This window comes from Cephus cinctus, unplaced genomic scaffold, assembly GCF_000341935.2.
Source record: "Cephus cinctus unplaced genomic scaffold, Ccin1 Ccin1_scaffold0690, whole genome shotgun sequence".
Classification (NCBI taxonomy): Eukaryota; Metazoa; Arthropoda; class Insecta; order Hymenoptera; family Cephidae; genus Cephus; species Cephus cinctus.
The window spans coordinates 143,032-155,652 of record NW_014333313.1 but is presented as its reverse complement, the minus strand read 5'-3'; the positions used below and the strand labels follow the sequence as shown (position 1 = coordinate 155,652).

Sequence of the window (12,621 nt, the reverse complement as noted above, 5' to 3'; positions counted from 1 at the left end):
ATTTCAATGGACATAATCGTTGACGCGTAAACCACTGGGTTTCATCCCTTCTCTGTTTTTTTGTGGTCTCTTTAAAATTTCTTATTTCTCAAAAATATAACTTGACAATCTTTTTACCCTGCTCTCGGGCTATTTCCCAATCCCGATAACGCATAGGGATTTTAGTGCCTAATGCTAATTGCGGGCTCCGAGTCCCTGGGGTTGTATGTAGATACGTGTGTGCCTATTGCACAGGTGCATCGGCAGACCCTCTATTATCTCTAATTTGAACCGGATAACAGCAGCAGGTGGTAAGGTATATCGTAGGACACGGTATATTATATGGAAAATAAATATTCAAACGATTAGACACCCAGAGAGAGATAGAGAGAAGAGAAAGATACATACGTTGCGTCATACTTATAAATGTCCTATATATATGAAGTTATATATATATATATGAAGTTATATATATATATATATATATACTCTGTTGACAATTGTTAATAATCGTCAGATCAAGAACAGCAAGTTTTTTCCACCACACTCGTCTATCGTTACTACGGTACACAGCCCGAAGGGATGCTGCGAGGATGAACGTCCGCTCGTTGGCACGTCTTCGGCTCTCACGAGGCAAAAAGATCTAACGAGTAAAGATGCCAGAACGAAGAGTGGATCGGACGTTTGAGAAATAAGGGAAAGCACTTCCTTCCGTCAGAAATGTATTATTGATAAAGACGCGGTGCTCTCATCTCATCCTTTATAGTCTCCTCTCTTCCGATCTCCGGCACCTCTCCGCATATCCTCCTCTCCTCTTCGGCTGAGCTAGGAGCGACGGGACTAGCCTCCCCACCTCCACACCCACCGCCGATACGCCCAAGTTTCCTCGCGACGTAATCCAAACAAGTTTATCTAACGTGTCCATTACTCACTCCACGAAATTCTCGGCCGCCCGAGGTTCGTTACGCAATTACCACTATCGTACCTCGCATTTGCCATAGGAGCCTAATTAATATCTCGAAAAGACATTGCAAGCTGGCTGTGTCATAAAGGAGGCGAAGGACTATCTCATGGGGAGTATACATTCTAAGAGGATATACACAGTTTGGTACAGGATATCCTTTTACCCCGCGAGAATCTCCATCTTGTTTTATTTTACGCACAGTTACGTTAATAGCAATGTAGTTAAGGGCCAGCCGCAAATGACTCTTTTCAACTGGTAATTGAATCTCCCGCGCTAACCGAGAGGAAAGCAAAAGCGTCGACGAAAACCGATGCGTAAAGGAGCCTGATAAATCGTTAGGATCTTAGCTGCCAACGAGACCGAGGATAATCTTTGTTAAACGTAGGAAGAAAGCAATTTAATATGCTGATTGCTCTCGTACGTTTTACGGTCGGTAATTCAGATTTCTACCTTGTAAGAGAAAAGACGTCTTTTCCTTCCCTTGTATACATCTGTACGATAATAACCTAACCTAGAATCCCTGAGAACTCTCGTTATATCATTTTACGTTTCATTCCTCGCGTATCCATTTTGTATACTATTTTCGAGGGTGCAACAAACCCCCCCTTATACGATTCACGTTATTTCGAGAGGATATATATATGTATCTCAGAGCAAAGGGGGACACTTACCTTTTGTGTGGGGCGGTGCGCACAGCGCCAGCAGGATGATCAGCAGTTTCATGGCAGGCACTTTTGGCACCGACGATTCCGACATGTTTATTACGTGTTTCGGACGATAATTCCACTCTCGCAGTCTCTTATGAAAACATCGGCGAGCACTCGTGCCTCTTAACGTCATTCGCATGACATCGATGTCACTGACCACGAATTGGTTTCAACGATCTTCAACGGACGACGCGGTCGTTTAAATACGTGGGCGAACGAGCGCGACGCGCGGCAACGTTAATTTACGATGTGGATATTCGATGTATGCTTATTTGGCTGAGGACTTTGGCTAATGAGCGAGAGTTAACGAGCGCGGACTCTTCTCGGGTTTTCTTTGTGTCGGGAGTAGGAGTCGGTTCTCTATTTTCTTTTTTCAATTCAAAAAGACCGTTTACGGGCACGGGAGTCTCGCTCGTAAGTCGAGAACCTAATGAATTCTTTACGGGGCGTTGTTTTGAGTAAATAAATATACGAGATTAAACGAGAAAACACTGTAACGCAGGTAGCATTTACTTTCGACGAGAAACTCGATTTTCTTGATTCACTTCTTAGGGTTCTACACGGAAACCAGACGAACCGGTATCTCGTGGGAATTGCGATACTTTGTCGCGACGTTAGACAGAATCGTATTGGCACGAGCACGTGAAAAGTATCGCTGAGTGAAAAAAAAGAAGAAAAAAGAAATCAAAAGAAATTTATAACACGAATGATGCCTCTTGGTGCAACGATGTCAAAGACGTCGGTACGGTTTTATTAATTTTTCTCGACACGTCACTTAGAGATCCTAACCTGAGAGTGGAATGATTGATTTTCAAATTTCGCGGCTATCTCGATCATTGAAACTTGTCGAGCACGGAAGGAATAGCTTGAGCCTTTGTCATCCAATGCAGTTATTACGAGTAGAGTTTAAAGTATCCGTGTCTAAGCTGTCAGAGGCTAAAACAAGAGCACGAAACTCAAAGTGCTGTCTGACAAACGTTATCGTCGACAGTGTCGCACCAACCAAGTTTTCCCTAAAGTCTATAAAGTTCAACAGAATTTCCCGTCCGAATATCTCACAGTCACCGCACTTTTCCTCCTTAACTATCCGTCGGAAGATTTTACGAAAAACCGCACTGTACACACTCGCGCACTGACAACACGTACCCGCGAAAACGCCCAAGTTACACTGTACAACATAGAACACGGTTGGCCTCCCCCATATGCAACTTGCGTCAAGCTCACAAGAGAAGCCGGGTTAACTTAATACTATGCCGAGTTCATTAGCACTCGCAATATCGCGTGTCACACCTTGATTAACTACGAGAGGGATTTCGTTAAGTATCGCACTCTGCGTACCGATGGAGAGAGTCACTCAGCACTGATAACTCGTTTAACCCAAAAGTCCCGGATAAGCGCTACAACCTTTCGACACGATAGCGCACATGAAAAACGTTCGTATACATATTTGTAATTTCTAATTGGCGCCCTTTGCCCACGCCAATGAACACGCTCCAGATTATCAGCCAGGAATGTCAGTTACAGACACGACGTCACTACCGATAAATCCTGATGCACGAAATAACTCGATGACACTTTCCTGGGGTTGGGTAAACGCGAAAATGAACGCACCCTCCACCGCCGTATCCTCGGTCTGTGTTTTACGAGCTTTAGGCGTATCCGTCGGCTACGGCAGCCAGTTTTCCTTTTTCTTTTCTAGCTCCTGTCCTTCTCTCTCTCTCTCTCTCTCTGGCGAGTGTCGCGTTTTACCGATCACGAGAGACGTACGTCGATAACGATCGCTACTAACTCTCGTCGGGGCGATTCGAGCCGCAGACCACTTGCAACCTCGTTCGGCAAAGGAATGAACGCGTGTGCGCCCCACGGCTCTGGAATAAGAGACACGAGAGAGGGAAAGAGGCCTCTGCCCCCGCAGAGATCGGCGGAGAGTGCCGAGCGCGGCCGAACTTTCACGAGTGAGCGCAGCCCAGCGTCACAAGCCCACCAACCCCCAGGACCAGCAGCAGCAGCAGTAGCAGCAGTGGGTAGGTGGAAACGTTGCTGGTTGCTGCTAGCGGTGCTGGCTGCTGACGACTCTCCATACCGCCATCGTTCTTCGCTACTCCGGCCTATGGCATTGCCTACTACCCTCGCCAGGGAGATACCCGGCCTAATGATATCGCTATATCCCACCTCGTACGACGTAAACACGCGCCATATCCGACGACTACGTATTGCCCTCGTCCTTTCGTGAGCTCCTCCGGCTGTCCCTCTTTATCTATCTTTCCCAGCTAGTATCTATATCCTCTATATCGCAACCTTCCACGGCTGTTCTCTGTCTCTTTATATACTGAAAAATTGCAGAACCACGCACGACCCTCGTAGAACATTTGAATCTTTCTGTCTTTCCCGCCCTTGCTCTATCTCACTGCCCTCTATCTCTGTCTCTCTCCCGCTCCCGTATTATCTACTCGTCTCGCTGCTTTTAAACCAACGACACGATACAGGGAGGGCCTCCCCATTTTTGCGTAGCTGTATGTACGTTATACCTTACGACGAAAAGGAATATCATGGCGAGTATGTTCTCGCGCGTAATTGGTTTTGGGTCGAGTTATGTCGAGTGAAAATTAATAAGCGTATTTGAATTTTAATGGGGCTACGGATCGTGGGATCCTCTTCTACGCGCGCCTGGAGAACCGGATGGCCCTAAGCGATACCAGCGCCAAGAAATTTATTCTTCGGCTATCGCAATTCTACGAGTAACGGTGTCCTTTTTCTGCGAGGTACAATATTTTTCACAAGTAGCATTATTATGTTTCGTTTCAATGAATCGTAGTCGGTCGTTGAGAAAGACTCGGAATATTGGAGCAACTTGGGCCTTTCAGCCTACGTATGTCGCGTTTGCTTTTGTCTACGTCTGGGCACGTAATTAGGTTCACTCGTCGAGCGTCGCGCTACGTTCCCAATTGGCATTATCAGTAGGGCTGTTTAATTATAACAGCGCGAATTCGCATCATAATTAATTAAGCTCGCCATGCTGTGGCATTAATCAACGCATTGCTGATTCATCGTGTAAACGCTAATTCGAATACGGAATCGTGATAAAATATTGCTACTGTGTACATACAATAGCTGAATGGGGGCGACCAAAGTTTGGATGCTTCCAAGCATTACCACTGTAAGAGATTCGCAAGTTCTAAACAGTCACGCATCTTAATGAATTTAGGGTAGCACCAAGATATTCAATGGACTCCTTTAGTCTTTGACATTCGTGCCTAACGATTTTTATATATATTTTTATGTTTTGTAAGTCTGAAAATTTTGTAAAAATTTCGAAATTAAAAATTCTACATTTGTCAGTACTTATCATTTTTTTCTTTCCTTCTGGGTCACTGGTCTATGTACGTATCTACGGATGTTTGACTTGCGATAAATAACCACATTGCGAATAATAATTAAATGTTATCTGCAAACATTAAAGACTCTGTACCAAATATTACTGAACGAACGATGCTCAGCATGTAATTTTTTAGTAGATTGACTTGGTCTATGTTCCTTACTATAAAAAAAATTCATTTACTGTTTTCACGAAGCACATTGGATACAAATGCAAAACAGAGACTGAAATCCAATATGCTGGGTAGTGCAAAAATAAAAATTATGTCCTGCAGGAAAATGCATTCGTTACAGATCCACACTCGGAACGCTAATTTTATATGCATCTGTCGATACGTTACACACGGGAATTCTGCACCATCAATATGGAGTGCGGGTACAGGAATTATTTCAATTTTTATTTAAATTGTTTTTTTTTTCACAGAAAAATATATTTCCCCAAAAAAATCCACTACAACCTACAAGCAAAAATGAGTAACCAAAAATCGTGAAGTTTATTTGGCAAAGTTAGCAGCCACTCAACGCTTAATATTTAAAGCTAACTACTTATCCGGCTTTCTTGGTTACTCGTTCTATTTAAACGAATAACTTCAAGTATTCGCTATGCCAGTAACATTTTCATTAATGCAAATGATACACCGCCCATCCATGAAATTATTTTCACGTAGAATTAACGCTCGTTATTATTGTCCACACGCGGTATAGCTATACACGTCACATGTATCATTGGATGCGCATTTGTACCCTAACGCGTGACGCCATTATGTCTATCCGAGTGAAAAAAAAAAAAGAGACAAGCAGCGTTCTCAATAAGTTAAAGAAAAAAAAAATAATCAACTATTTCCAATAAATATCGATTTTGTATTTGCTATGCTTTATAGCATTTACAAGCTACTGCTGTTGCCACTGCGTTACCGCAGAACGGAAGCTTATTAACTCCCCCAGCTCCTTCCCCGACCCCACCCAACCAAACCATATTATATACTTATACAGAACGCTGTCGAGCACGAAAATTGTCGAAACAGAATTATGACTCTTCTCACTCTCTTTCAGTTACTCACTTTTCTCTTTCTCTTCTTCGCCTGTGCACTCTCCTGCTGCTAGATTCACCATCTTCGACTAAAAGAAGCTCACTTCACTTTGGCGGAAGTTGCGCCGGAAGCATTTTTCACTTGCACATTTTCACCGGCGTCTTCCTCGTCACTGAGAATCACTGGGGTCTGTCTGTCGCTTGCACGAGTTTAAGAGGTTTTTATGAACGTTGCGTTAAACAAAATCGTAACACCCCTTAAGGCGAATCTCTATAATTTAATGTTAATTGCTCATACGGTTTAATGTGTACGTTGTAAACGACAGGACGTGTCTTGGCTCTTCGTATAATCATTACACGTGACGTGTAAGGAAAAACTTCGTTAACGTATTTATACAAATTACACTGTATACATATAGAGTAACGTTATATAGTATATAGCGTAATGTAAAATGCATTTCAATAGGATTTAAGAAAAATGTATAAAAGTAAACGCTTATCCACTTCCTATAGTAGGTATGCAAAGAGAAACGATAACGAAGTCCGTCGACGCTGGCCCCATTTAAATAAGCTGAATAATTCGAAAAGAGCGAAAAGTCCCGCCGTCCTCCGCTAGATGGTGCGAAGAGAAAAGAACTAGACGAACGTAAGAAAAGTCTGTCCGCCGTAACGAAGTATCGTAACATCGTCTAATCTCTTCTTAACGGATACAAGACCATACTTTGTATACAAGTTACTTGAGATCCAGTGCCTTTTAAGTTACTCGAGTCCATTATAAGCATCGCTTGAGAGAAGGAAGTCAGTGTCAAAATTTAGCAGAATAATAGGATCTCAAACGTTAAAATCTCTGTTGTATTCACGAGCAGTGTAACGTAATACAGCAGCGACTGACATCCCTCAGGGCTGAACAGTACACGGAGGCTTGCGAATAGGTAATTAATAAGCTATTAGAGTTATATCGATTGATTGACGCCAGGTAGATATACTCATCGAACGGTGTACGGATTGGTTATCACTAGTTTCCCTCCTAGTCGATAATGCACAAATTAAACGTTCACAGAACATAATTCCGAGTCAGTCCGTAGCAATCAAGTGTATCCAACATGGCGGATACGTAACCGTCCGGTTTAAACGTCCCGGCAGATAGCTGTGACAGTTCTGACATCGGTTTGACTAGTTATTTAATTAGATTTTTCGACTAACGTAATATCCCTAAACTTTACTTGACAGGTTGCGTAACAGTAACCGGCTCAACTTCAAAACACTCTTAGAAACACAGTGTCGGTGTTCACGTGTCCTACAGGAAAGTGTGTTGATACAGACTTTTGGAAAATTCAAAAAAAAAAAATGCTTACGGCAAAAGGTTCTGACTTGAAGCAGCTGGCAAGAATCCATATTGGCACAGGGCGATTCTCAACAAAGAACTGTTTTCTTTTATGTACGTCCGTAAGTACATATGTACGTACGTGATGGTATATTCATCGACATATTTATACATACGTATACAGTAGAGCAAAGGTTAGCATGTGTTAGGTACGTGAAAGAATTTTCGACAAACGATATTTTACAGGTGAATCGGAAAGTGGGACTAAGGGAGGACTCTAACCTAAGAATACTACGAAGCTTCCAAACATCTACGTGCGATAAATTTTTCATTGGCATCTCGATGCTCCCACGAATATTCGGCAACTCGTCACAGGTGTATCCTGGTTGCATACAAGTTACGTTCCCGATAATGTTACCAGACTGCGTTACGCTTCACGCATCGCATATTACGGGATCAGTGAATGACTGTAGAATGCTGCACTGATCTCTTATGTACTAGAACGGTTTCTTGAAGTGTACGTGAAAACGGTGATCTACGACGTTTCCATTTTGTCCAGAAATGTACACTAGTCACTATATACGTATATACGTATATACGTATAATATATATATATATACTGACTAAGTGCACGTTTAGCCTACAGCAATTCCCCGTCTCTTTTTATATTATGCATTATGTATGTACAGAGACAACAGCGAGCAAGAAAAGACAATCGAGAAACAACGAACTGTGCTTTATCGGCGTAGTTTGCGAAACTCTGCTTGTCTTAATGGTTAGCAGCGTGACCGGCGTCGAGAGGCAGGGGCGTCGTCGTACAAATAATACTGTAGCCGAACGTGTGGCAATACCCTCCCGCCGAAGAGAGTCTTTGGAAGTTTATTCTTGAGTTTTCCACGAAGGATAGCGGAACTGTTTTACAACCAGCACGGATAGTGGAGCAGGTAATCATAGCTGTTATAATTTAAATAATCGCAATCCTTTGAAACTCTATACGTATACACAGGCCCCCTCGTGGATGCTGAATCGTCATAGAGGTAATCTGATCTGGATCGATCCGATGAACTACTGATAATCTCATTGTTGATCGTTGCTGCGTTCGTCAACTCATACGTCGTCCTCGTCGGCAGGAGAGACGATAATAGAATTCCCTCGTATAACGTGGAAAACGAAGCTGATCCTGGTGCGGATACGTCACTCTGGTACGATCTGAAATTCAAGTATATTTTAACATCAGATATATAACTTCTATCCCTTCTAGGTCTCAGGGTACTCTACGTGCAGAAACGTATAAGGATCATCCTCTAGGACATGACTAAGGAGTCTGACTAATGGACACCCTCGCCAGGAATAACTTTCAAGCAGATCGGGTTATCCTAGAGGAGATCTGTCTTCAATAAGATAAACAGTATCAACCTTGCCGGTTTCTGGTCTACGTGTCCCCTCCTGGGGATGTTCACCAAGTCCGACTGGATTTTAGCCAAGTTAGCTGATTGGAGGGCTATCCTGGTGTGCACATCCACTTCCGCCGGTAGATCTTCGACGTTCTCGACTATAGGTTTTTCTTTCAGCTGCTCCTGCTTCTGGTAGTGGTGTCGATCCTGGTCCTGGTCCTGATAGTAGTAATGGTGTCGGTGGTTGTGCTCCTGCTCGTAGCTGACGTCAGCACGATAACCATCATCGTCAGCTATATAGTTAACGATTCGAAGACGTTCTTCGGGTAAGGATACTTTGTATTGGCCACGAGTTGACGAACCGTGATTTTCACAGGGTTGCTCGATTTTTTCCAGACTATAGGCGTGACTACTCTTTTGACGGCCATTTTCAACCTTCTTGGAAACCTGATGATAACGAAATCCATTTGATATCCCATTTCCACAAGACTCGGATATCCAATTCCCGAAGAGGCATCCGATACAAGCCAAAGGTGGATGTAATTAAGTTTTGATTACATCAGACATTGGATTATTGACAAAGAACCAATGTTACTGTTTTAGGAACGGTGAGGATTTTTGAGTTTTAACATTTCATGCTTCGTTTCGCACCAAACGATTCATCGTTAATATTTTATTAAACTCAGCAAAGATTTTGACATTTATTGCTTTCTATTAAATTAATAATGACGCAGGACGTAATCTTGTAAATCGGTCATTGTAGGTAAATTCATTTCAGAGAGATCATATTGAATTTATCAAATAGAAAATTTATCAGGATTTCATGCCGAGTTACGTAACCCGGTAAAAATAAATGCAATATATATTTTGATTTTTCGTATCAATTGGTCAGGTGCACAATTTTTTCTATCCACTCTTTATGCTCAAAATCCCTTATAAATCATAGCTTATTGCTCATAAACTAGTAGCAGCGTTTAATAAATGATATTTCCGTTAGTTTACGCCTTTTCACAATGGTGCGTATAAACAATGTGATATTGTGCGTATTTCTATGGTCAACACATGCCTTATGCACATTATGTATTAATGATAGTGCGCCCTTTGTGAGTAATGGTTCGATTTAAAGTTATTCAATGGGGAGACCGAGATGAATTGATGATTTTTTGAAACGTTATGGTAACCTTAAAGTGATGTAACGGCCTCGGGGCGCTCTGACTCTTTTCATCATATTTTTCAAAGCTCATTTGAATTTTTTTCAGAGAAATATCCACGTTAAATAATCATGAAGCATTTTTCAACGTCGTTCCTCTCAAATTGAATAAAACCGGAAGGCATCGAAAAGTCAGAACAAGAAGCAACCTGGATAGCGACAAGAATTTTTCAAAGACTCCAAAAAATATTAGTACGGACACGACAAATTTTCATTCATTCAGTTACAGACGTATGACTCGTTACGAGAAAATTGTAATTTAAAAAAAAAATTATGAATTTGTGAAGTATCAGTAATTCTTCATACTTAAGTATTATTTTGGAACTGATAAAGATATGAAGCATAATGAACATTATCAACCAGCAGTTAAAGATATACCGTTCTTCCAATTTCTCCATATTTCAATGTATCCAAGATGACAGATTACTTGCCTACGGAATACTCTCTTAATATACATATGTATATAAAAGAATTTTTCTACTCTCTCTCTCTCTCTCTCTCTCTCTCTCTCTCTCTATATATATATATATATAAAAGAGTATGTACATAAGGAAGAAGAAAAGACAGTGTCTCTCTAAAGAAGATTGAAGAAAACAGAATCATCAGCACGATCGATCTTGGCCGTCGTGATACTCGAAACATCTTAGTTTAATCTAATTGAATCGACTTGATTCGATTACCGAGTAGTTCCTTGGCGTTGCCATCCTAGTGCCGAGTAACCGTCGCACATAGTCGTCAAGGTTACCAAATTGAGAGACATGATTTATGTCGTGCGTGTTTTGCCTCCCTTTGGCTCCTGATAACTTGAAGGAAAGTGCGGCGTACGGATGATCAAAGTCCTCCAGGAGAAGCTGCGGTAAAACCGTGTAAGGATGGTGGTTGAAATTTCTGGGTTCCAGACGATGCTCCGGTATAGGCAGTTCCACGGAGTGAACAACGACGTAGAGGTTGAGCAAGCCAAGAGTACAAACAGTCTAAAAACAGTGGAATAAACTGGAAAAATACAATAAGGAACGAAAAGAAGCTTGAAAAGTAAAGAAGGACTTGAGAAAATATTATTGCACCATAAGAGAGAATCTCTGGGAAGTATTACAGGTGATGCTGGAATAATGAGATAATAAATATGGCTGATATCTATTGAATGCAACTTCTCACGATCCACTGACAAAATTCGAAAAAGTTAAACACAACTTGGCGAATGTCTAGAGTGCAAGGATTTTCAAGCGTTGATTCGTTCTCTCGTTCTCCTACCGAACCTCGCGTTGATGCTTCGATTTGTTGGTGCGGAATCTCTGGCGCTGGTGTATTAAACGAACGAACTTCAAAAGAGTGAACTTTGAGAAATTGATTAAAAGCGACGCTTCGATTAACGCGGATATTTCCGACGCTTCATTACGAGAGTGAATTTTCACCGTTAAATCTCTAACAACTAGTATATACGCAAATATATATATATATATAGTATATATATTTAATCAGCAATTTCTTGTTAACCTTCGGTTACGTTTCCATCGATAGTTTCATCGCTCATTAATAGACTGCTCTCAGTTTGTATAGTCTATAGACACTATTAAATATATTTTTGTATTCTTTCTACTTCATAATTAACAATCAAATTTAACGACAATAGTCTTGCTACAATGACTGAGCGCGGAATAACACTTTTATCAATTTTACTTACATTTAAGTGGTACATGGCTTTTTATTATTTTCTGTTTCTTCAACATAGACACTTGAACACAACAATTGAACTGGTACTAAATGAAGTAGCGCACTGGCAGTTCAGCCTCTTTATACGCTTCTCAGAGTGTTGAAATTGCCAAACGTGAGAACTAGGAGATTCGTTTACACAATGATTATGAGATAGAAGTCTTATACAGTGGATTTCACGAAAATAGAATGAAGTGAGTAATACAGTGAACAAAGTCAAGGAACAAGTATAAATAAATATATTTTTACACATGCTGAACATAGTCGAAACACAAATAGTACATTTAAACTACCCAAAAAAAAGTTTACCAAGGAACATTCTTCAGTCTCCATATTGACTAAAAAATACTTCTTGTTTTTTAGTGCATACATGGACCTCTAATCTCTTTGATCCGAGAAACAAGAACAATGCAGAAGATTATTATAATTGTTGTAAAATCATAAAATCCAAATTTGTTACTATGCCCAATCATAATCTTGACTATGCATGGAAGTCATAGAAAGAACTCCAATAATGATTATTATGCTTGCAGGATCGCACAGTCAATAATTGCTAATATAATTAGTCACGGTTCAGTGGCATTGACCTCACTCACAAATTACAGGCTACCAAGTCGCACTGAGGTCAAACGGTCAATTCGTTTAAGAATCATTGTCGTCGAACAGACCCGTCCACCAACGCATATGGGATGTAAAGTCTGACACTTGTATAACGGATATATGATACATACAGGTGTGTTTGATGGAAGATATTATCTTGGCAAAAATATGCAAACGACCTGTAACAATGAGTTATAGCGCTGCATATTGTCACACGTGACAGTATAAAAGTGTCGAAATTCGAGTGACGTGGATTACAGTCTCCAAATTCATCTGAGCATATTGGAAAAACTGCCTGGAGGTCAATGAAGAAAGAGAAAATATTTGT

General features: G+C 41.1%; 2 protein-coding genes across 8 annotated transcripts in view; both read right to left on the bottom strand.

Annotated features, from left to right (window-relative positions):
• The window catches only part of LOC107269785 (nephrin), a 131,712-nt gene extending 128,205 nt beyond the window's left edge, over positions 1–3,507 (bottom strand). For all 7 annotated transcript variants that reach the window (XM_025087254.1, XM_025087253.1, XM_015744027.2 and 4 more), the window contains exon 1: positions 1,615–3,507. In XM_025087254.1, coding sequence (XP_024943022.1) covers positions 1,615–1,789 — 175 coding nt within the window. In that variant the 5' untranslated portion in view covers positions 1,790–3,507. The remainder of the gene's footprint in view (positions 1–1,614) is intronic.
• A 4,789-nt stretch (positions 3,508–8,296) lies between these two features.
• Positions 8,297–11,881, bottom strand: LOC112494656. The gene is made up of 4 exons (XM_025087178.1): positions 11,665–11,881; positions 10,664–10,957; positions 8,796–9,220; positions 8,297–8,588 (listed from the first exon to the last, which is right to left on the bottom strand). Exons 1-4 carry the CDS (start codon positions 11,677–11,679, stop codon positions 8,297–8,299), a joined length of 1,026 nt encoding a protein of 341 aa, XP_024942946.1. The 5' UTR covers positions 11,680–11,881.
• Positions 11,882–12,621: the final 740 nt, after the last annotated feature.